This window comes from Eimeria maxima, genomic scaffold (assembly GCF_000499605.1).
Source record: "Eimeria maxima Weybridge genomic scaffold, Emw_scaff188, whole genome shotgun sequence".
NCBI classification, from domain to species: Eukaryota; Apicomplexa; class Conoidasida; order Eucoccidiorida; family Eimeriidae; genus Eimeria; species Eimeria maxima.
The window spans coordinates 27,950-47,902 of NW_013563614.1; the positions used below are offsets into that span (position 1 = coordinate 27,950).

Genomic DNA, 19,953 nt, shown 5'->3' on the forward strand with positions numbered 1-19,953 from the left:
TAACTTGTTTCAATCATTTCGCTGAATTCCCAAAATCCCATCTCTTCTCAATATTCTGTATTGCCTACGAAACAGCAAAAGGCAAATGTCTTCACTCACAGGGTTACGGGGACCGATTTAAACCGCCCAACTGACAACCAAATTCAAGAAGGATGAATGACCTGCCGCCGCAGTAGCAGGCACCTACGTTTAGGCGGGCTGCTCAACGTAGAAAAGGATGCAGATAGTGCAGACTCACACGGCTCACTGGGAACAGCAGGCAATACTGTGGTCAAAAGAAACCATCCTGATTATCAGCATAATTGAAAGAAATTGCAGTCTCCGGGAAAATGCAGGGTCCAATGCAAGAAACAGCGGCGAGACCTCATCCAGCTACACGCGGGATCATCTGCAGTGATAAAGTAATCAATACATTAAGATATATGGACTGTTCGGGTTTAGATAATTTAACTGAGTAATACAGGCAACCAACAGAAGACAAAGATATGCTAGACAGTTGAGTTGTTCCTCTTGATTATACGGGGGCCCCCAGCGTCGGGGCCCCCGTAATCTCTGGGTCATATGGAGGAGATGAGTTTGCGCTGCCTATACTACTTTTTTGAGGCACTTGAAGGCGAATTATGTGAATTAACAATGTTTATTTGCATGAGTCAGTGTGAATTGCCACCGGTTTGTTTGTTCCGCTGTTTCATGGGAGCTGGTACTGGACCGTGGCATCTGCTGTCTCTCGTGGTACACGCATTTCTAGTTGGCTAGTGATGTCCATATACGTGTGTATCAAGTGGTTTAGTGAATAGATGAAGACGTAGGCTTCTTTTATGCTGTCGTGCGGACAAGCCTTCGACCTGCGGTTGTATCCATGGCTGTGAACTGCCACTCCGAGCAGGACACAGTGCCAAACATGTTTACATACTTGGTATGATGATGGAAAGTTTTGTAATGTGATGCAATAGCCGTGTTTCAGTGCTCACTGATGATCCATCAACGCCGTGCAGCTATTTAACTCACGGCCTGTTTGTCGGGAGTGGATACAGCGCGTGATGGTGCAGTATTTGTGACTTACTGCCCAGAAGAAAAGATGAAGGTGAGCTGAATCCTTCCCTTTTGCTTGATGTTTTTATATTAGAACAGTGCACTCTTCCATGCATTGCTTACCGACACCATTAGTCCCAGACGCCACTGGCCGATCCACGGTTATATCACGCCAGCTGCGTTCTTCTGCAGTTTCGACATTCCACCGGCTTTTGGCACAAGTGCGGTAGTGAATGGGAGGAGCACAGAAATGTCAGGCAATACACTCCGGCACAGCTGCCGAAGAAGCCACTCTCCACTCGTGCAGCTTGGTTTGGGTTGGTTCGCACCCTCTCTGAAGAGAGGAGGAGCGCAAAGAGCCGGAGAAATCCTCTCTCCGTATGGCCATTTGCTGTTGCTCCGTGGGAAAGGCTCAGACCTAATGTAGAGTTAGCACCAATTTTTATATTTCACCATTACCATCAGTTCTGGTAGGGGACTGTGGCAGCAAAACGCCAGCAGCGCCAGTCTGAGAAGTCGGATGCGCCATAGGGTGTATAGCCGCAGTCGGATGCCACATAGGGGGTATAAGGCCTCATTGTTGAGACGACTCCTTTTGAATACCTAAATGCAACTTTTAGCTCGTTGGCAGCAATGCGGCAGGGACGCGCACAACGGCGCTGTGCTGTGCCCTGTTTGCTAATCCCGTAGCCATTGCTGTTTTCTTGATTCAAGAAGGGCATATAAGTCGCACCTGTGTGCCATTAGGAGCCATGTAACATTATTCTGCTTCCTACCTTCCTTATAGTGCCTACAATGGCAGCAGTGCGTCTACCAAAAACACTTTTTTTCAGTATTTGGGGCTGAACACCTTTCTCTAGGTTGTCCTGGCAGTGCCAGACCTGTTCCAGCCCGTGGATGGATGCTCAAACTATCAGGTTCGCCCTTATTTGGACCACGAGTGGTTGCAGAAGAGCAGCCACGGATTTGGCGAACGCTGCAGGGACGGCAGAAGCTACAGCAGCAACAGTGGCATGTGAGACACTGATAGAGGGAGCAGTAGGATTGGGTGAGAGCCATGGGGAACTGGAAATTCTGTTTTGTATTCTGCCATGCAGATATGCAGAGGAACTGGAAATGCGTTGTGGCGGATTGGCGCTTCTGCGTGGAGAACAAATTCGTGTGGATGTTTGCAACGTAGTGCTTGCATTTATCTTATGCTAACAGCGGCCAAAGGCCATCAGTGTGTGAATGCAGCTGCAAAGTGCATATATGGGGAGAAAACGGGCTTGTTTATAACTTCTACTCTTGTACACCCTTTATCTATTCATTCTGGGACTTCACTCAATCTTAGAGAGACGCTCGGTTTACTGGGCCGTATTTGTGCTGCTTTTATTGACGGTTGTCAATAGCATCCAACTAGCAGGTGTACAAACGGCATTCAAAAGAGAACTGGGTACGCTTGCATGGGAAGGGTGCCTTGCAGCACCTACTATAATGTGCAGCGCCGTTTGTGACTGACCGGATGCACTCCTTACCAGCTCCAGCCTCGTGAGTTGCCACGATCAGGATATGTGGAGACTGTTGGGAAGGTCCTCATGTACATATGGGTGCAAACTCATGACAGAACCTGCAGCATCATATGCTTTTGCTAGCCCTCATTCCAAGTAATGTGGCTCTATGGCTACTCAAGAAACTCTTAGACAATTGTTGGGGAATTCGCCTGTTGCAAATGCTGCGTTCGAATAACCAGTTGGCTGCCGCACGGATTTGGTCAGGGAATGCAAATGCCCAGTAGCTTCCCATCTTCCTGCATACATCATCAATATACTAGCATCTTCCATCATGCAATAATGAACTGTTTGTAGTTTTCAAATGAAGGTGTTGCATTATTTGAGTTGGTCATCTCTCCCTGCGTCCAGCGTTCCGACACCTGCCCACTTAACGTTCAGGGTTCCTGGTATCTTTAGGCAGATTCCATGGAGCACATTGACACGAGAATGGAAAGAAACGATTCTATAAATTATAATTTCAGGTTGTAACTCTAATTTACATCTTAATTATGAAACACTGAAGTCAGCTGTTCCACAGACCGGTGTGCCTTCGCCCGCCGACTCCGTCTCCTTGCCGCTTTCCTTCTGGAGTCGTTCATACCGGTTGAGTTTCGTTGAACTGCGAAAAGGTGCAGTAAGGTCGTTCTCGAAATTTGAATAATCAGAAACAGTCAAAAACTTAGACACCTTCTCAAGAGGGAATATCTGTTGAAGTACACAATTCACACAGTGTTGCCTCGCAGTGGTGTTGAGGCTCTTCCTTCGTGAGACAGCCACCTTTTCTGTCTAGCGCCTCAAAAAGTATCCTTTTATGCTTTTTTGTGTATTTTTACTACCGCATAAATTGGTTTTGAAACGCAAACGCAACTCCATTCTTTGAAGAGAGCCGGCGGCAACCGTTCGCCGGCGTCCGCTGTAGGGCGTCGAAGCAGCAACCACATTTCCACTACAGGGTGAGATGAGGGTAGCAGTCGGCCAATACCTTTTCTTCCTATTCTTTTTAGTTGTTCAGCACTGGGAGGCGGGATTTTCGTCTGCAACAGAGAATGTGGCCGCGCCCGTATCTTCTCCGAAGGTCTCTGCTGGTGCCCAATCTCCACGGGCAGCGGATGCGCCACAGCAGCCTTTCGCCGCTGCTCCAACAAAACCCGAACAAAATGAACGCAGCACAGCAGCCGCTGTAGAGAAGGTGGCGACACCGGCTGTCTCAAGGAAGCCAAAGGCTGCTGCTGCCCTATACGGCCTCCTCACGCTTCTTTTCTTGGGCCTCTCTCTGTACTCCGTTAGTTGGGAGGTGGGTCAACCAAGTGTCTGTACACTGTAAGGTATCATAGAAGGGCAACCAAAATAATGAGACTGACTACTTAACTTCTTCTCAATGCGGCTGTCCGTGCAGGAAGAATTAGAAGAAAGCGACGACGACGAAGGCGAAGGGGATGGCGCTGAGTATCGATCCATATCAGTGAGCACAACTAGTGATGAAATACAACACAGTTTCCCCCTAGTTACGTTTGCCAACTGCATGCAAACCTTCAGGCCTGGAAAACAACCGATAGATGACAGTAAACAGTTGTACAACTGTATTTATGCTGTGATCTCCAAAAAAAGTACCTAAACCTTAGACATACTCGAATAAAAAGCAGACTCTGCTGGTTTCTCTTAGGTAGTTGACGGGTTTGCTCCTGCAGCCACAGAGGAGAAACGACGACTTCTACAGACAAGCAACCTAACCCGGTCCAGAAGGAGGGGCGTAAGACTTTTAATGCTCTGTGCCGCCTGATGCACTCTTTACCAATAAGCTGCTTTCTCCTTTTGAAGTGACTATACTAGCCGCTGCCTCTTCTCCAACATTTTCACCTGTTTTTGCAAATATGTAGATAATGCATAATGTAGGGATTTTGTATCTGCAAATTTGTGCTGTGTAGCAGGTCTTGGGTCCACTGTGTTTGTTTGTGTGTGTGGTTGGATGCGAACAGATACTTGTGCTGGTTGGGTGTTTATGGCTTAGGGCATGTTTAGTTGTTTGGAGTCTGTGTGCTGTTTTTCAGAAGAGGAGTGTATCCTACGAAGAGGCGCGTCCTGAGTACCCCTGCAAGCGCACCTATGCGTCTCTGCTTCCTATTCTCTCATCTATATACATTTAATGTTTCTGTTTGAATACATCGAATGTTATTATCAGGATATAGACATAGCCACTTACATCGTAGCTGCATCAGGTCTACTAGCGCAGGAGGCACACCCCTGCAAGATTGTCCGAATCCCAACAATTTCCTTTGTATGCATTTCTGATCGTTCGAACATAATTAAGGAGGCAGTATATTTAGTTTAAATAAAAATTGGGTGTTTTGTAAGGGGCTGCAACTATATAATGTGGGCGGTTCTGCAGCTTCCAAAACCCCCAAAGAAGAAGAAAGTGGTGAAAAAGCGGCTGTTAAATTCGGTACTGAAGTTTCTGGCACGTATGTACGGACCGCCAATGGTGAGACAGAGGAAAATGCCTTCTAAACACATCTTACCTTCTCAACATATTATGTTGTTTTCTCTGATTAGCTTGTCTATATGCACTTAAGTGCACTTAAGTATCTCCTCTCGTTAGTTGATATAACCCTCTTATCTTCACTCATCTTGTCCAGACCCATCTCGCACGAAATCGTTTTTGCCGTACATTCTGTTATATCATCATCAACGTATCTTGGCTCCCTCATCTCAGCGATGCCCTACTTAGATGCTTTCCTCATATTTTGTCCTCTTGTCCCCTCTGAGCATATCTTCTCTCAGATACTCCTATCTTGTTTGTTGCAATATCATTGTGTTCTATTTTATCTCATTGTCATGCTCCTTCTCCCTTTCTGCATTTTACCTCGGTGTTCCAATAGAAGAGAACTAGTGGCATTTAGGACTGCACCTCCATGTCACTATTACAAGGTAGAGTGAGGTCCATTATTTTGAAACTTGCTTTTTTCCATTTTGCGTTTCTTTGTGATCAGGAAGATGACTACCCACCCCCCGAGGTAATACCGATGTTAAAACACTTGCAGTTGGTGTAAACTCTTGCAACAATATAAATAACTATCTCTATATGTATATTATTTGATAGACTGAGATGCATATATATGTAGTGATGGATACAGATGTAGTTATTGGTTTTGACAGATACGGAAATATGCCGATGCGTCTTTCGGCTAGTTGGCTGCTGCGCTTCCTCAGCCCGCCAAGAGGATTTACGTTGCACCTGTTCTGCTGGACGTGCCAGGGGCGACTGGAGTACGTCGTCACTACTTAGTTGCCTTTAATAAGATTACATGCACTTCGCCGCTGACAAAAAAGCTGCTGGTGGCTTCTGGCGGTGGTGATATGCAGTAGCGTTCACACTGATGCTGTTGTTCCTTTTTATTGCAGGCTTCCTGGCCTGCACCCTCTTCAAGCAGTAGAGGGCGTGGATGAGCCTCTGACAACAGCAGTACTTCGTGGCTGCTAGCCGTGAGTAATATCCCAATCCCACCTCGATCCCGCACGATCATAACACGAGTCCAAAAGTGTGGTTCATGATCTCATGTAAACGATGTGTTTGGCGTTGCTAGCGGATCCTTCCACCAACGGAACAATGACAATACAGGTGTATAGAGAAAGGCGGCTCATTGTCATTAACCCCGTGGAGATAAAGAGCTGAACAAGAAACAAGAGCCGCAGCAGCCTCGATGAACGCAATTATTACCTAATTGATTATGTGCATCCTTAGTTTGGATATTGGGTAATTAATTAAACATAAAATTAACTTTTAAACAGCCAAATTAAATATTTGGATTTGTTTGAAGGCATGATAAGACAGCTTCTGTCCATCTGTATGGCCGAAACCGATGTGCAGGTTTCTATGTAAAAGCCGGGAAAAGAGAAGTATACAGACACACAGACAGATACACACAACCGTATGATACTAAAGGAAAGCATGCCACTGCAGTATGCTGTTTAAGAAGGCAACAACATTTATAATTTCTCTCTCGCCTCTGCATTACACAACTGCAGCGGTTGATGGAGGCAATTTCAAATGGATGTTTTAAAGGAAATATCTTATTTATATCGCACAAAGCGTACGTAAAGACGTTTATACGAACGTCCAAAAATTTTTAGCTATAGAGAACACAACAGTTTGAAGTTCCGTGCTGTTTAAAACAGGAACAATCCTTTCCTTTTTCTTTAATTTTTTCCTCTTTTCACTTTAGTCCACAGCATACCGCATGCCCCTTGTAGCGTTGTTTTTCCAACCAGGAAAACGCAAACCATTAGTTTGTACTTGTTTGTCTTTGGCTACAACCAGAAGCGGAATGATAGGTAGAATTCCTGCTCGGTGCAGGCTGCGTTCGCTTAACGCCCCCTTTTGCGACGACCTTTTACTACTACCAATTATCATCATTTCATTGCTTGGGCGTAGTTCTGCCGCTGGTAGACGGCAACTAATTATAAATATGTTTGCTCTTTCGAAGACGCATGCTAGAGTTCTTGCATCCGAGGTGTATCTGCATTATCATCATCAAGCCACTGCGAAGGACATTGGGTAGGTGGAAGGTCAGTACACTAATTCAAATGAGAGACACATGATGGTTAAGCACAGAAAAAGAGCTAGGTACAAATGACACTGTTAAGACTGCTAGGGAGGCAAGAAGGGGGTAAGGGGAATGATGCCGCCAAGAACAAGTGTCTCCGATCAGGCGAAGACGAAAGAAAACATATGAATTCCGTTATAGAACAATCAAAACTTGCTCTGAAGTGCTCAACGACGCAATTAAACTCCTAAGAAAACTCATTGGCTCCATCCTCTCGATGTGTTGATACATACTATATATACACGTACATGGATGGACCTGTGCGTACTGGATAAGAAGACGTGCTTCCTCCTCTGTATGCCTGTAGTCACTGATATGCCTAATTTGCTGTACGCTGAGTGCAGTAACATCGTAGTGTTTTGCTCAGTTATTGAAAGGAAAAGAGAACTTAAATAAAATAATTGGAGAAGTTGAAAGCGAACAAAACTGCTATTGGCAAGAGATGCTTCGCCTGTTCCAGAGCGAAGGGGAATGGTCTTTGTTGCTGCAAACTAAGCTCACATGCAGGCAAGAAGAAGAAATTAAAGATCCAAATGCAACACCACTAAATTGGTGATTCTTGCTGCTGCTGCAGCGGAGGTTTTTAGAAAATACTGTAACTCAAACCTCCAGGACAACCAGCAAATGTAGACGAACAAGCATGCTACATGTATAATAATCAAACACAGTACACGCGTTGTATTCGCTTACAATAAAGTCTAACATGAATTCATTTGTTCATCATCAAACGCATTTCATGTACAGTATAACTTTAACAACCGTTCAAATGCGCAACAAAAGACCGCCCCTCCCTATTTCTCTATCTACTATGCATCCATATATATCTGTATATATAGCTGTATATATATCTATATATATATCTATATATATGTTTGTATGCTAATTTACACGACGAAGTGGCTGATCCTTCTTCTTTTATTGCTGCATTCCCTCTACTTCTTGGTTCCTCCCTTCCGTCATCAGGCCGCCTTTTATATCGTTGTCCGCCCCCAGTTAAAAGCTGCCTCAAAATACCTGCATTCATTTAAAGACATAAAATTCATATGCGTGCATTAAATGCCAATTTATTCTTCTGTTGCACTAAACAGGAGCAACGTGCTGCTGTGCGACTTTCACACAATTCAACTAGCAGTGTTTTGCATAAAATACACAAATGATAAATAGTAATTGCTAATAGACAGATAACAAACGCAAGTACACGAACGTCAAGAACACACAAACAATCTCCACAAGCAAAGGGATTTCTATTTGTATTTTTGTTGTTTGCTTTACTTTTTCGCCGTTTTTTTGTCATCTATTGCTGCATCTGTCTCCCTGATTCTTTCAGGGACACTGCTGACTAGGAAATAGATGAGGAAATACAAAAGGAATAGGCAAAGGGAATAGCAGAGAGCAGATAAAAACAAAAAGCCCGAGCTTTTTTGTTGTAATATTAACAGACAGACACGAATTACTAGCGTTTCACGTCACTGAAGTTCCTTTTTGTTGCATTTATAGAAAGAAAATAAATAGTAATACTATCAGCATAGGCTGTTCTGTTACTTCTATTTTGGGTAAATATTCAAATATCTTAGCGGACGCACATTAGAACAAGTCTTTTGTGTATCCCTCATTTTCCTTTTTTCTTATCGCCTTGTTCCTCTTCTTGCTGAAGGAAAGCACACATATACGACAAAAACATAAGCAAATAACCTTAAACACCCATAAATAACGAAACATGCAGGAGAATGAATGATATGAAAATTGACCAAATAAACTCTACGCAATAAAACACTAAAAACAGAAGTAAACAGATTGTCCTGTCCTGTTTAGATCGACACTTTCCAGGGTTTCCTCCCCAATTTGTGGATTCTATTTGTGCTTTAAATGATAGTTGCCGCTTCTATAAGCACATAGAAGAATACTAAAAATAAGGGAAAGAATATTTGGCGTTATTTATCGGTATACTGAGGTCAATATCGTCTACTTTATGTTTATTTCCCGCTATAGCTTACCGCTTGTTTCAAATGGAGGCGTTCCATCAGGGCTTTGAAATCGACATTTGCACGCTTTGCAGCAAAAACGGAAAGACCAATGAGTGTAAGTAGAGCAGGAAGAATAAGCATCAGCGCCCACATACGCTTGTGGCTGCGCTTGGTGGTGTTGTGATGGGTGTGCTCCTCTGCGGCATGCTCATCAGAGCTTGAGGAGGAGGAATCCGAGCTGCTCGAGCTGTGTCCATGCAAATCAAGAGAAAGCTTAGGAATAATCATAGAAAGGGGATTTGGACCTATACTTAGAGTGATGTGATTTGGCAAATCGGCTCCGCAGCGGGAACTGCACAAGCCAAGGAGAAAGAGCGGAAGAAGGCAGATCCGTCGCATCATTTTCCAGAGATATTTTAAATAAATATTCAATTTAAACTGTAATTTTACTTTTAACAAACAAAAAAACAAAATGATAAAACTACCCACAGCTCTAATGGTAGCAACATAACAAGGGGGGGGAGGGCCTGGCAATGCCCCTCTTTCCAATGGCAAGGGTACTGTATAGATCACATAGGTCACAAGCAGATCATTGGGCGTCTTTGGCGTTATTTCTTCCTTTTTAATTCACAAAATATATATTTTCAATGAAATATTTACGTATGTTTCACTTGTAAAGGGGGAAAATGACAAAAAACGATAAGATATTCCAGAATAGGTTGATGGGGGGGCGGCCGCCTGCTGCTCGAGGCACGTGCTAGAGCACATGTCATTCCTTCTTGTTGTAAGCATAAAACAGTAATTTTTTCAACCATGTAATATTCTTACACTAACTAATTATTTACAGCTAAATGCGAACGAATTAAGTTGAATTTCAATGCAGTTTCCCTCTATTTTGCCTGTCCTGTTTCGTTTTTGAGGGGATTGAAATACTGTGGAGGAAGGTGGCAGAGAGAAGAAACAAACACTCTTTTGTTTTTTTTTGTATGCGTTTAATTAAATATGAAAATAAATTTACAATATTATGCATTTTAAATTGTGGTTAAGAACACCCAAAGCCTGAGCCCTAAACCCTTGTGCTTGGTTGTCCCTTTTGTTGTTTGCCGATGGTCTGCTATTGCCTACCGTGGTAGTCGTTTGCTGCTAGTAATGATGAATAAAGACTAAACAGAGTAGATAACAAGAAACAAATTGAATATTTAATTGCATTCTGTCTGTTCAGTTGTTTCGGCATAAACTAAAAACAATGCTAATGCTCCGATGGACACAGGCTTATGAATCTAGTGTTGTAACAGCGGCATATTTTAGCAGAAGCACTAGATGCTGCCGCTGCTGCTACAGCAGCTTTTGTGATGCACTGCTACATAAAACTCAACAGATTATAAACGTAAAAAGCCCAAAACATTTAGTATGCAATACGATCTCTGCAGCTGCTGTTTTGGGTCTGTGTCTCATTGCATGCAGTGGGGCTACAGATGCCTAAACCCTAAACCCTAAACCATAAAACATCTACAGGGTGATGAGGACTGGAAGAAAAAGGATTAAGAAAACATACGCGACAGCAGCAGCACCTGCAGCACCACCTTCTGCATCAGCAAACCTGTTCTGCTGCAGCTCCGGCTACTACGGGGGAAAACAACATAAAACATCTTTTTCTAGTTTCAAAAAAATCAACGCAAACCCTAAACCCTAAACCCTAAGGTCAATCGCTGTTAAGAAGGCCCTTTGCCCCTCATCTCTAGCACAAGCGTAATCAACATATATGACACCCGAATCGCATAGATAGTGCCCAATACCTAAACCCTAAACACTAGACCCTAAAATCTAGACCCTAAACCCTGGCGCGTAGAGGGTCGATTCTTCTCAGCTGCACTGTCAATTTTGTTGCGGCACCAAGCCCCACGAGTGCAGAGGGAGCAAATGAGAAGATGTAGACAGAGAAATTTAGTTAAAATACAAAGGAAGAAAAGAAAGAAAGAGGGGAAAATATGAGAAAAAAGAAGAAAAGGAGACCACCAGCGGCTACAAGAACTAAACACAGGTGTTGCAAAAAAAGAGGAAACCCGTAAATAGGCTTTAATTGCCGATTCATGTATTATCTTGCTGCTACTCGTAAAAGGCCTAGTAGAATGTGCTGAAGCAGAAGCAGCAAGAGCAGCAAGAGCAGAAGCAGCAGCAAGACCAGTAGCAATAAAACGAGTACCTGCACTATAACAGCTGCATCCACCTGCTGCAACAGCAGCACGTACCAGCGGCAACAGCAGTCACTGTAGCAGCTGTAAACAGCAGCAGAAGCGACAGCAGCAGCAGTAAGAACATCTAAATATTGCGACACCAACCGCAGCAGCAGCAACAACAGCAGCATGCACCAGACACACCAGGAGTAACAGCAACAGCAGGATCAGCAGCAACAGCAGCAACAGCCGCCGCAACAGCAGCTGCAGCACCAATCAAGGAGTTACAATAGAATACATATTCTTTAGAAGGCGTGTGCATTTGATCGGAGAGCCGATTATTAGATATACAGACACACGTAGGGACAGCCAAGCTGCTCTTGCTTGAGGTGTATAGGCACCACTGGTAGGTTTTAATGGAGAGGTTTTCAAGCGTTAAGAAAACAAAGATAAAGCAAAAGATTGTATTTATTTAATTATCTTAATTATTTTAAATTGTGTGCTTTGTTTGTTTTCCTCTAGGAGAGATAAGCAGCGCTGCAGCACCGGCAAGGCAGCGGCAGCCCCTTCAGCAGCAGCGAAAGCAGTGTACAGCGAAGGAAACCCAGCTGTACACCCAATCCAAATTATATATTTGTTTTTTATTCCTTTTATTCAATTAACTCTCTCCATTTCCTTCTTTTCCTTATTTCTCCCCCGTTTACCCCTCCACCCCCATCCCCCTCTCCCCTGCCGTTGTTGACTCAACAGCAGCCTCCGAAGCAGCTGTACGTACAGAGAGAATAAGAGGCGGTCCCCTCTCTGTTTCTGCTGCTCCATCTTTGCTTAATCTCCTCATCTTAATAATTTAAGAAGGAACTCATTTGAGACACGCCCTGCTCAGGACCCACGAGAGCACGAGCAGAAGCAGCAGCGGCGAGCAGCAGCAGCAGCAGCGAGCAGCAGCAGCAACGGAAGCCAGCCAGGAGGGAATATTGAGGTTACAACCCCAGCAGCAACCACACTAAGAACGCCAAACAACAGCAGCAACTGCAGCAGCAGCTACAGGTGTACCTGCAGCAGCAGCAGCAGCGAGCAGCAGTGGCCGCAGTGAGTTACATCAGTACGCAAAGGCAGCAGCAGCACCGAGCTGCACCAGCAGAGGCCAGCAGCAGCAGGGGCTGCTGGATGGGAGTGCGGCGGCAGCAGCAGCAGCGAGCAGCAGCAGCACCAACAGCAGCACCACCAGCAGCCGCAGCAGCAGCTGCGAGCAGCTCTCTCGATGAGTGTGCTGCTCGAAGATGGGGAATGTCCAACCTGCAGTCTTTCATGGAGAGGGAAGTTTTGCAGTAGGGAGAAGGACCTGGTTTAGGGGCAGCAGTAACAGCAGCAGCAGCAGCAGCAGCGGCAACAGCAGCCACGAGTTCAGCAGCAGCAGCAGCAGCGGCAACAGGATCAGCTGCAACACCATGAGCAGCAGCAACCGCACAATTAAAAGCAACGGCCTCAACGACTCAGCAGCACAGTCTGCTGCCGAGGGGCGCAACTGGCCGGCAAATGCAGCAGCAGCAGCAGCTGCTGCTGCTGCAGCAGCGGCAGCAGCGGCAGCAGCAGCAACAGCACCGCGACAGTCACCGGCAGCAGGGGCAGCAGGAACAGCAGAAGGAGCTGCAGCAGGAGCAGCAGAAGCAGCAGGAGAGACGCTTGGGCCGTATACTCCAGAAGAGGCGCGACAGGAATTAAGTCGTAGATGGGGGAACACTACCATGTTCAAAAGGTGACCAAGGTTTTAGGGTTTACGGCTTAGGGTCTAGGGTTTAGGGTTTAGGGTTTGGGGTTTAGGGTTTAGGGTTTCTAGTTTTGTTGAGCATTTCCTACAACACATCAAGAGGACCGTGTCGCATACCACTAGCACCACGATCAGCAGCAGCACCACCGCACCAATAGCAGCAAGACGAGCAGCAGCAGCACGAGCAGCAGCAGCACGAGCAGCAGCTGCACGTGTAGCGGCAGGAGTATATTTATTTTGTTTGTTGCTGCAGATTAGAGAAGGAGAGACAAACATTTCTTCGTGAGATAGTAGAGGGAGTTGTTCTTGTCTTACCTCTTGAATATTCTGATCTTGATGCATCGGACTTTTTATCTGCTGCTCACCCTCCTAGGCCGCAGCAGCAGCAGCAGCAGCAGCAGCAACAACAACAACAGCAACAGCAGGGAGCGGAGCCGCTTCCTGCATCTGCCGACAGCAGCAACAACACCAGAGGCGCCGCAACAGACACAACCCCCACCCCCACCACCTTCGTCAGTACCAGCAGCAGTGGCGGCGGCAGCAGCAGCAGCAGCAGCAAGAACAAGCGTGCTGCACAGCTATTATCCCGTTTCCCTCCATCTATGCTGCAGTATCGTGCTGCAGCAGCAGATGGTGTCCGATGGATTGTTGCAGTAGAGGGGGCCCCTGATACAGCTTATGCTGCAGACCCTTTCTTACTCAGCTTCAGGTTCCCTCCTAAATATCCTATTGGTAAATTATTAGGGTTTAGGGTTTAGGGTTTAGGGTTTAGGGTTTAGGCTTTCAGTGGTAAAGGGTTTAGGGTTTGTAGTGTTTAGAACGTTGTGTTTTTTCTGTTTTGTGTATTTTTTTCCGAATTCCAACAAAAAATTCGCGCTGCTCTTTCTGCTGCTGCTGCTGCATTTATTGTTGTTGCTGCTGCTGCTGCTGTTGCTGCTGTTGTTGTGTATTGTTGTGAACAGATTCTCCTGAATTGGTATTTATGTCTCCATATATCCCGTTACATCCTCATGTGTATAGCAATGGTCACATTTGTTTGTCCATCTTATATGACCAGTGGTCACCTGCCTTAGGTGTTAAGGCTTGTTGTATTTCTTTATTATCTATGCTAAGCAGCAACAGCAAAAAACAACCACCTATTGATGATCAGACTTATTGTGCTGCTAGAGGATGTAAAGGACCTAAAGGAGTTAAATGGCACTTCCATGATGATACGGTCTAGTTTTACCACCAGCAGCAGCAGCAACAGCAACAGCAGGAGCAGCAAAACCAAGAGCAGCAACAAGGGGGGGAGGGGAAGGAGGGATACTTTTGTGGTGGGACCAGTCGATATATACAGCAGCAGCAGATATACGTTGCTGCTGCAATGCAGATACACACAGCAGCAGATATACAGATTGGGGCTCAATTAGCAACAGGAGCACCAGCAGCAGCAACAGCAGCAGCAACAGCAGCAGCAACAGCAACAGCAGCAGCATCGCGTTCTACAGAGCAGGGAGTTTCGTCTAAAGTGGCAACGGCTCCATTAACCCCCTGTAACACATCGTCGTTGGGTCGGTACACTGCAACGCAGCAGCAGCAGCAGCAGCAGCATATGCAGCTGGCTGCAGCAGCAGCAGGAAGGGCAAAGCGTTCGCATCAGCGAAGCAACAGCAGCAAGCGATAAATTCAACGACAGAAACACCATCAGCAGCTGCAGCAAAGCGTTGCTAGAGCTAACGCAGCAGCTGCTGCGTCTGCTGCAGCAGCAAAACCTGGGGCAGATGCTGCAGCAGCAGCTGCAGCAGCAGGAAGGACAGCAGGTCCCTCCACGTAAGGAAAAAGTTTTGTCATTTCTTTTCGTTTTAAATGTAAAACATTCAGTTAATTAATTAACATTAAACAAAACAATACTTTTACTACTAGCTAGCTAGCTAGCTGGCTAGCTAGCTATGACTTATGCTAGTTAGCTAGTTAGTTGGCTACCAAGCTAGCTAGATGCTGCTTCTGCAGCTATTAGATATGCGCACAAGTTATTGTTGCTGATGTTGTGGTGCTGCTGCTGCTGCTGCTGCAGCAGCATTGGTTTTGCATTTGATGCAGCTGACGGCAAACTTGTGCTGCTCTTGCGAGCTAGGACTGCAGCTGCTTTGCTGCTGCAGCAACAGCAGCAGGTGCTGCTGCTGCTGCTGCTACGAGGTACTCAGGGAAGTTCCTCTAATCGTTTGAATATGCAATATTCGCTTTTTATTTCTTTTGCTTGTCCCTATCACTTGTCTAACAGCAGCAGCAACAGCAGCAACAGCAGCAGAAGCAGCAAAAGCCCATTTAAGCTGACGATTAAGCGGAAAAATAGAAGAGTTGGGGTTTTTGTTTGTATATTCATCTGTACACCCTTTAAACCCTAAACCCTAAACCCTTGTGAGGGTTTAGGGTTTACAAACCCCTTCGCCAAACTCTTCAGTAGGAGTGTGGCGTTTCTTATTGACGGAGTCTGCGCTATTTCTTTCATCGCTGCTGCGTGAGCGGCGGCGGGCTTTGCTGCTGTTATTGTTGTTGTTGCTGCTGCTGCTGTTGTTGTTGCTGCTGCTGTTAATGCTGTTGCTGCTGTTGAGTCTGCTGATGCTGCTGCTGACGAGTCTGCTGTTGTTGCTGCTGACAAGAGTTGTGCTCTTAAAGGGAGAAGGGCTCCCTTGAAGTTTTTTGCTGCGCTGATGCTTTAAGCCCTGCTGCGGTGTTGTTGCTGCTGCAGCTGCTGCGGTTACTGCTGCTGCTGTTGCTGCTACCAAACGGGCACCCAACGCCTTCCTGCTGCTGTTGTTGCTGCTCATGCTATTGCTGTGGCTGATGCTGCTGCTGCTGTTGCTGTTGCTAGTGTTGCTGCTGCTTTTGCTGGTGATGTTGGTGTTGCTGCTGCTGTTGTTGCTGCTGATGTTGCTGCTGCTGTTTTCGGACGGGGCTGAAGCCACAGCAGCAGCAGCAGCGGCTGCAGGAGGAGGCGCAGCAGCAGCAGCTGCAGGAGAAGGAACAGGACTAGGACAGCTCCATTGAGGGGTCATTATGTCCTCCATTTGGCTGCTGCTGTCATCAGCAGATTTTGAGCTTTCCCTGAAGCAGCAACAGCAGCAGCAGCAACAGCAGCAGCAGCAGCAACAGCATATTGGCATTAAAAAAAACAAACCCCCAAACGTAAACTAACCACACTACCAGCAGCAACAGCAGCAAGAGGAACAGCAGCAATAGCAGCAGCAGCAGCAGCAGCGTACCTCAGAGTTGCAACAGAGAGTAGAGGCGGAAGGGAGAGAGGCTCCCAGTGCTCCCAGCGCCTTACTGCAGCAGCAGCAGCACATGCGCTGCAGCAGCAAGAACTGCTGCTGCTTTTGTCAATAATGCTGTTGTCGTCTTCGTTGCTGCTTATGCAGTTGTTGCTGCTGCTCTCTCCTATGGCTCCCTCCTCCATTGGTTCGCCTCTGCAAGTCCGCAGCTGCAGCAGCACAGACAGCAGCAGCACAAGCACAGATGTTAGATTTGCTGCTGCTTCTCCTGCTGCTGGTGCAGCTGCTTGAGGTGGTGTTGCTGCTGCTGCTATTATTATTATTTACCTGCTGCTCCATAGATGAGGCGAATGCTGCAGTCTTCTGTGCTGCTGCTTCTGCTGCCTCGGTGCTGCGTGTGCTGCTGCATTTTGCTGCTTCAGTTGCTGCGTCAATTGCTGTTGCTGCAGCTGCTGCAAACTGCTGCTGCTTCTGCTGGTCACGTGCTGCTGCTGCTTTGAGGTCTGCTGCCGCTGCCTGTGCTGCTGCGGCAGTCTGCTGCTGCTGCTGCTGCAGCTTCTGTTGGCACTGCAGCAGCTCTTGCTGTCCCGCATCTGCTTGTTGCTGTAGCAGAAACGAACAGCAGCAGCAGCAAACCAACAAAGCACACATATTCTGCTGCCTACCGTTAGTGACAGCAAATGCAGGCGGTAAAATAATTGCAGCAGCAGCAGCAGCAATAGCGACAGCTGCTCCAGCCACAGCAGCAGCAATAGCAGCAGCAGCTGCAGCAGGAGACATACAGAGGTGTCTTTGCAGAGTTCTTTTGCAGCCTTGACCTGCTGCACTATTTCTGCTGCCTCCTCTCCTTTTGCTGCTGTTAATGTTTTGTGCTGATCTGCTGCAGCAGCAGCAGCAGCAGCAGATATAGCTTGCAGCATTTCTGCTGCATCAACAACAATTCTACCTGCAGCAGCAGCAGCAGCAGTAGCAGCTGAGCTGGTGGTAGCTGCTGCTGCTTTATGCGCTGCATGCTGCTTTTGCTGCTGCTGCTGCGCTGCAGCTATCTCCTGCAGCAGTTGCTGCTTGTGTTGCTCTGTTGCTGCTTGCTGCTTCTTCATAAAGGCCTCCACCTGCTGCTGCACCGCTGCTGTGAGTGCTGCTGCTGCTTCTTCAGTCTGCTGCTGCATTGCTGCTGTCTTCTCCTCCAGTTGCTGCCGCATCTGCTGCAGCTGCTTCTCTGCTGCTGCTCCTCCAGCAGCAACAGCAGATACAAGAGTTTCGAGGTTTTGCTGCAGCTGTTGCTGCTTCGTGCTGCAGTCTTCTTTGGCGGTATTAAGTTTACCTACAACAGCAACAGCAGCAGCAGCAGCAGCATGTCAATGCAGCAGCAGCAGCAATAGCGGGAATATATGCCCGACGACAAGTGGTAACTAGAAAACAGCAGCAGCAGCAGCAGTAGCAGCAGCAGCAGTAGCAGCAGCAGCAGTAGCAGTAGCAGCAGTAGCAGCAGCACCAGTTGCTGTCCTCACTTTTTGCTGCTTTGAGAGAGTCTTGCTGTTGCTGCTGCGCAGTATCCAGCAGCTGCTGCAACAGCAAAGAGTGCTTTTGCTGCTGCTGCTGCAGCAACAAGACAATCCGCACACTCACACTCCACCAACATTAAAAAAAGCTTGGGCGTAAAGCTGCAGCAGCAGCAGCAGCTGCTTCTGCTGGTACTGGTTGCAGCTACTCTTTCCCGGCAGCAGCAACTGCTGCTGCTGCTCTTGCTGAGGCAAGAGATGTGCAGACTTGCCTTCGTGGCTGCGTCGATCGCCTCTGCCTTTTGCTGCAGTTGCTGCAGTTGTTGCTGCAGCAGCTGCTGCTGTCGCTTCTGCTTCTCCTGCAGTTGCTGCACCAAGTCGCTATGACCTTGGAGTTGCTGCTGCAGCTGCGCTTGTTGCTGCTGCTGATCCGCTGCTGCTGCTGCTCCCTGTTTGGCAAATTCGGTACGCTGCTGCTCCGTCTGCTGCAACTGCTGCAGCAGTTGCTGCACTCGCTGCAGCAGCTGCTGCTGATCAGTTGCAGCAGCAGCAACATCTGCCTGCAATCAAGATCCAAGCAGCAAGGACGCAAAATGGCAAACGTTAGGCGCTTCTTGTACTGCTGCTGTTTCTGCAAATGCAGCTAACCATGCTGCTGCTGCTGCTGCTGCTGCTGAATTTGCTGCTATTGCTGACCTTCAAAGAAGCTGTAAAGCTAGCGCATGCATCTGTTGCCTCTTGCTGTTGCTGTTGCTGCTGTTGCTGCTGCTTCTGCAACAGCGTGATGTCCTGAACTGCCTTCCGTAGCGACTCCGCAGCAGCTGCTGCTGCTTCTGCGTGCTGCTGTTGCTGCTCCTGGAGGGCGGCTGTCAGCTGCTGCTCTTGCTTGAGGCTCTGCAGCAGCAGCAACAACAACAAAGACAGCAGCAACAACATCATCAAGAGCAGCACGAGCACCAACACTAACAACGGCAGCAACAGTGACAGCAACACGATCAACAGCAGCACAAGCAGGAGCAGCAGCAGCAGCAGCAGCAGCAGCTGGTGCTGCTGCAGGAGCAGCAGGATACCTGGTGAGTGTGTTGAAGAGAGGCTTGCAGTGTCTCTGTATGTGCCTTTAATTGCTGCTGCTGCTGCTGCTCATGCTCGATTTGCTGCTGCAGTTCTCTGACTTGCTGCTGCAGTTGTTGAATTTCTGTATTTTGTTGTTGCAGTTTCTGTTGTTGCTGTTGCTGCTGTTGCTGCTGCTCATTATACAACTGCAGCGGCAGGAAGACACCATCCCTCTCCCGCTGCAGCTGCAGCAGCAGACGCAGCTGCCCGTTCTCCGTCAGCAGCTGAGACAGCAAAGTGTTACGTGACCTTCTTAGTGTTGCTACAGGGCGAGTTGTAACACTCTTCGCCCTAAATGCATAATCTGCAGCAGCAGCAACAGCAGCAGCAGCAGCAGCAGCTACAGCAGCAGCAATAGGAGTGGTAGTAGCGGAGGTGGTAGTAGTAGTAGTCGCAGCAGCAGCAGCAGCAGCAGCACAAGAAACGCCATTCAAGGAGCAGCAAGAAGTCCCACACAGTACACAGTATACTGCCAAACAGCAACAGCAGCAACAGCAGCAGCAGCAGCAGCAGCAGCAGCAGCAGCAGCAAATAGTTATACCTAATGTACAGAGTGTTTCTTCTAGTGTATCACTGGTTGGTCCAATTGTTGCAATAAGACAAGTCTTTGTACTACCACCTAAACTATCCTATAACACATAAACCCTAAACCCTAAACCCTCAAACCCTAAAACCTCAAACCCTAAACCCTCAAACCCTAAACCCTCAAACCCTTCTCAACCCTTTTAAACCCTTTAAAATCCCCTTAAACCCTTATAAACCCTAATAAACCCTAATAAACCCTAATAAACCCTAATAAACCCTAATAAACCCTTATAAACCCTAATAAACCGTAAAAAACCCCCATAAACCCTTATAAACCCCAATAACCCCCTGTATAAACCCTAATAATAATAATATATATATATATATATATAATATATAAATAAAAAAAAGAAACATACTTGTAATAATCTGGTTAATTTAGAGTCCCTAAAAGGAACATAGAAATGTTTATCTAATAATGCATTAAA

At 46.8% G+C, this 19,953-nt stretch overlaps 3 protein-coding genes across 3 annotated transcripts; 2 read left to right on the forward strand and 1 right to left on the reverse strand.

Annotated features, from left to right (window-relative positions):
- Window positions 1–3,522: 3,522 nt before the first annotated feature.
- On the forward strand, window positions 3,523–4,708 carry EMWEY_00020460 (hypothetical protein; the record flags this gene model as incomplete). Its single annotated transcript, XM_013477781.1, has 3 exons — window positions 3,523–3,858; window positions 3,961–4,026; window positions 4,613–4,708. The coding sequence occupies 3 exons, from the start codon at window positions 3,523–3,525 to the stop codon at window positions 4,706–4,708; spliced, it is 498 nt and encodes a 165-aa protein (XP_013333235.1).
- Window positions 4,709–12,583: 7,875 nt separating this feature from the next.
- On the forward strand, window positions 12,584–13,864 carry EMWEY_00020470 (ubiquitin-conjugating enzyme domain-containing protein, putative; the record flags this gene model as incomplete). The annotated part of the gene is made up of 3 exons (XM_013477782.1): window positions 12,584–13,059; window positions 13,325–13,803; window positions 13,851–13,864. The coding sequence occupies 3 exons, from the start codon at window positions 12,584–12,586 to the stop codon at window positions 13,862–13,864; spliced, it is 969 nt and encodes a 322-aa protein (XP_013333236.1).
- Window positions 13,865–15,479: 1,615 nt separating this feature from the next.
- On the reverse strand, window positions 15,480–19,569 carry EMWEY_00020480 (Kinesin, related; the record flags this gene model as incomplete). Its single annotated transcript, XM_013477783.1, has 9 exons — window positions 15,480–16,158; window positions 16,317–16,534; window positions 16,653–16,928; window positions 17,108–17,649; window positions 17,837–17,924; window positions 18,037–18,387; window positions 18,476–18,721; window positions 18,898–19,244; window positions 19,482–19,569. Coding segments are annotated over 9 exons (2,835 nt in total), but the record flags the coding sequence as incomplete, so codon positions are not given.
- Window positions 19,570–19,953: the final 384 nt, after the last annotated feature.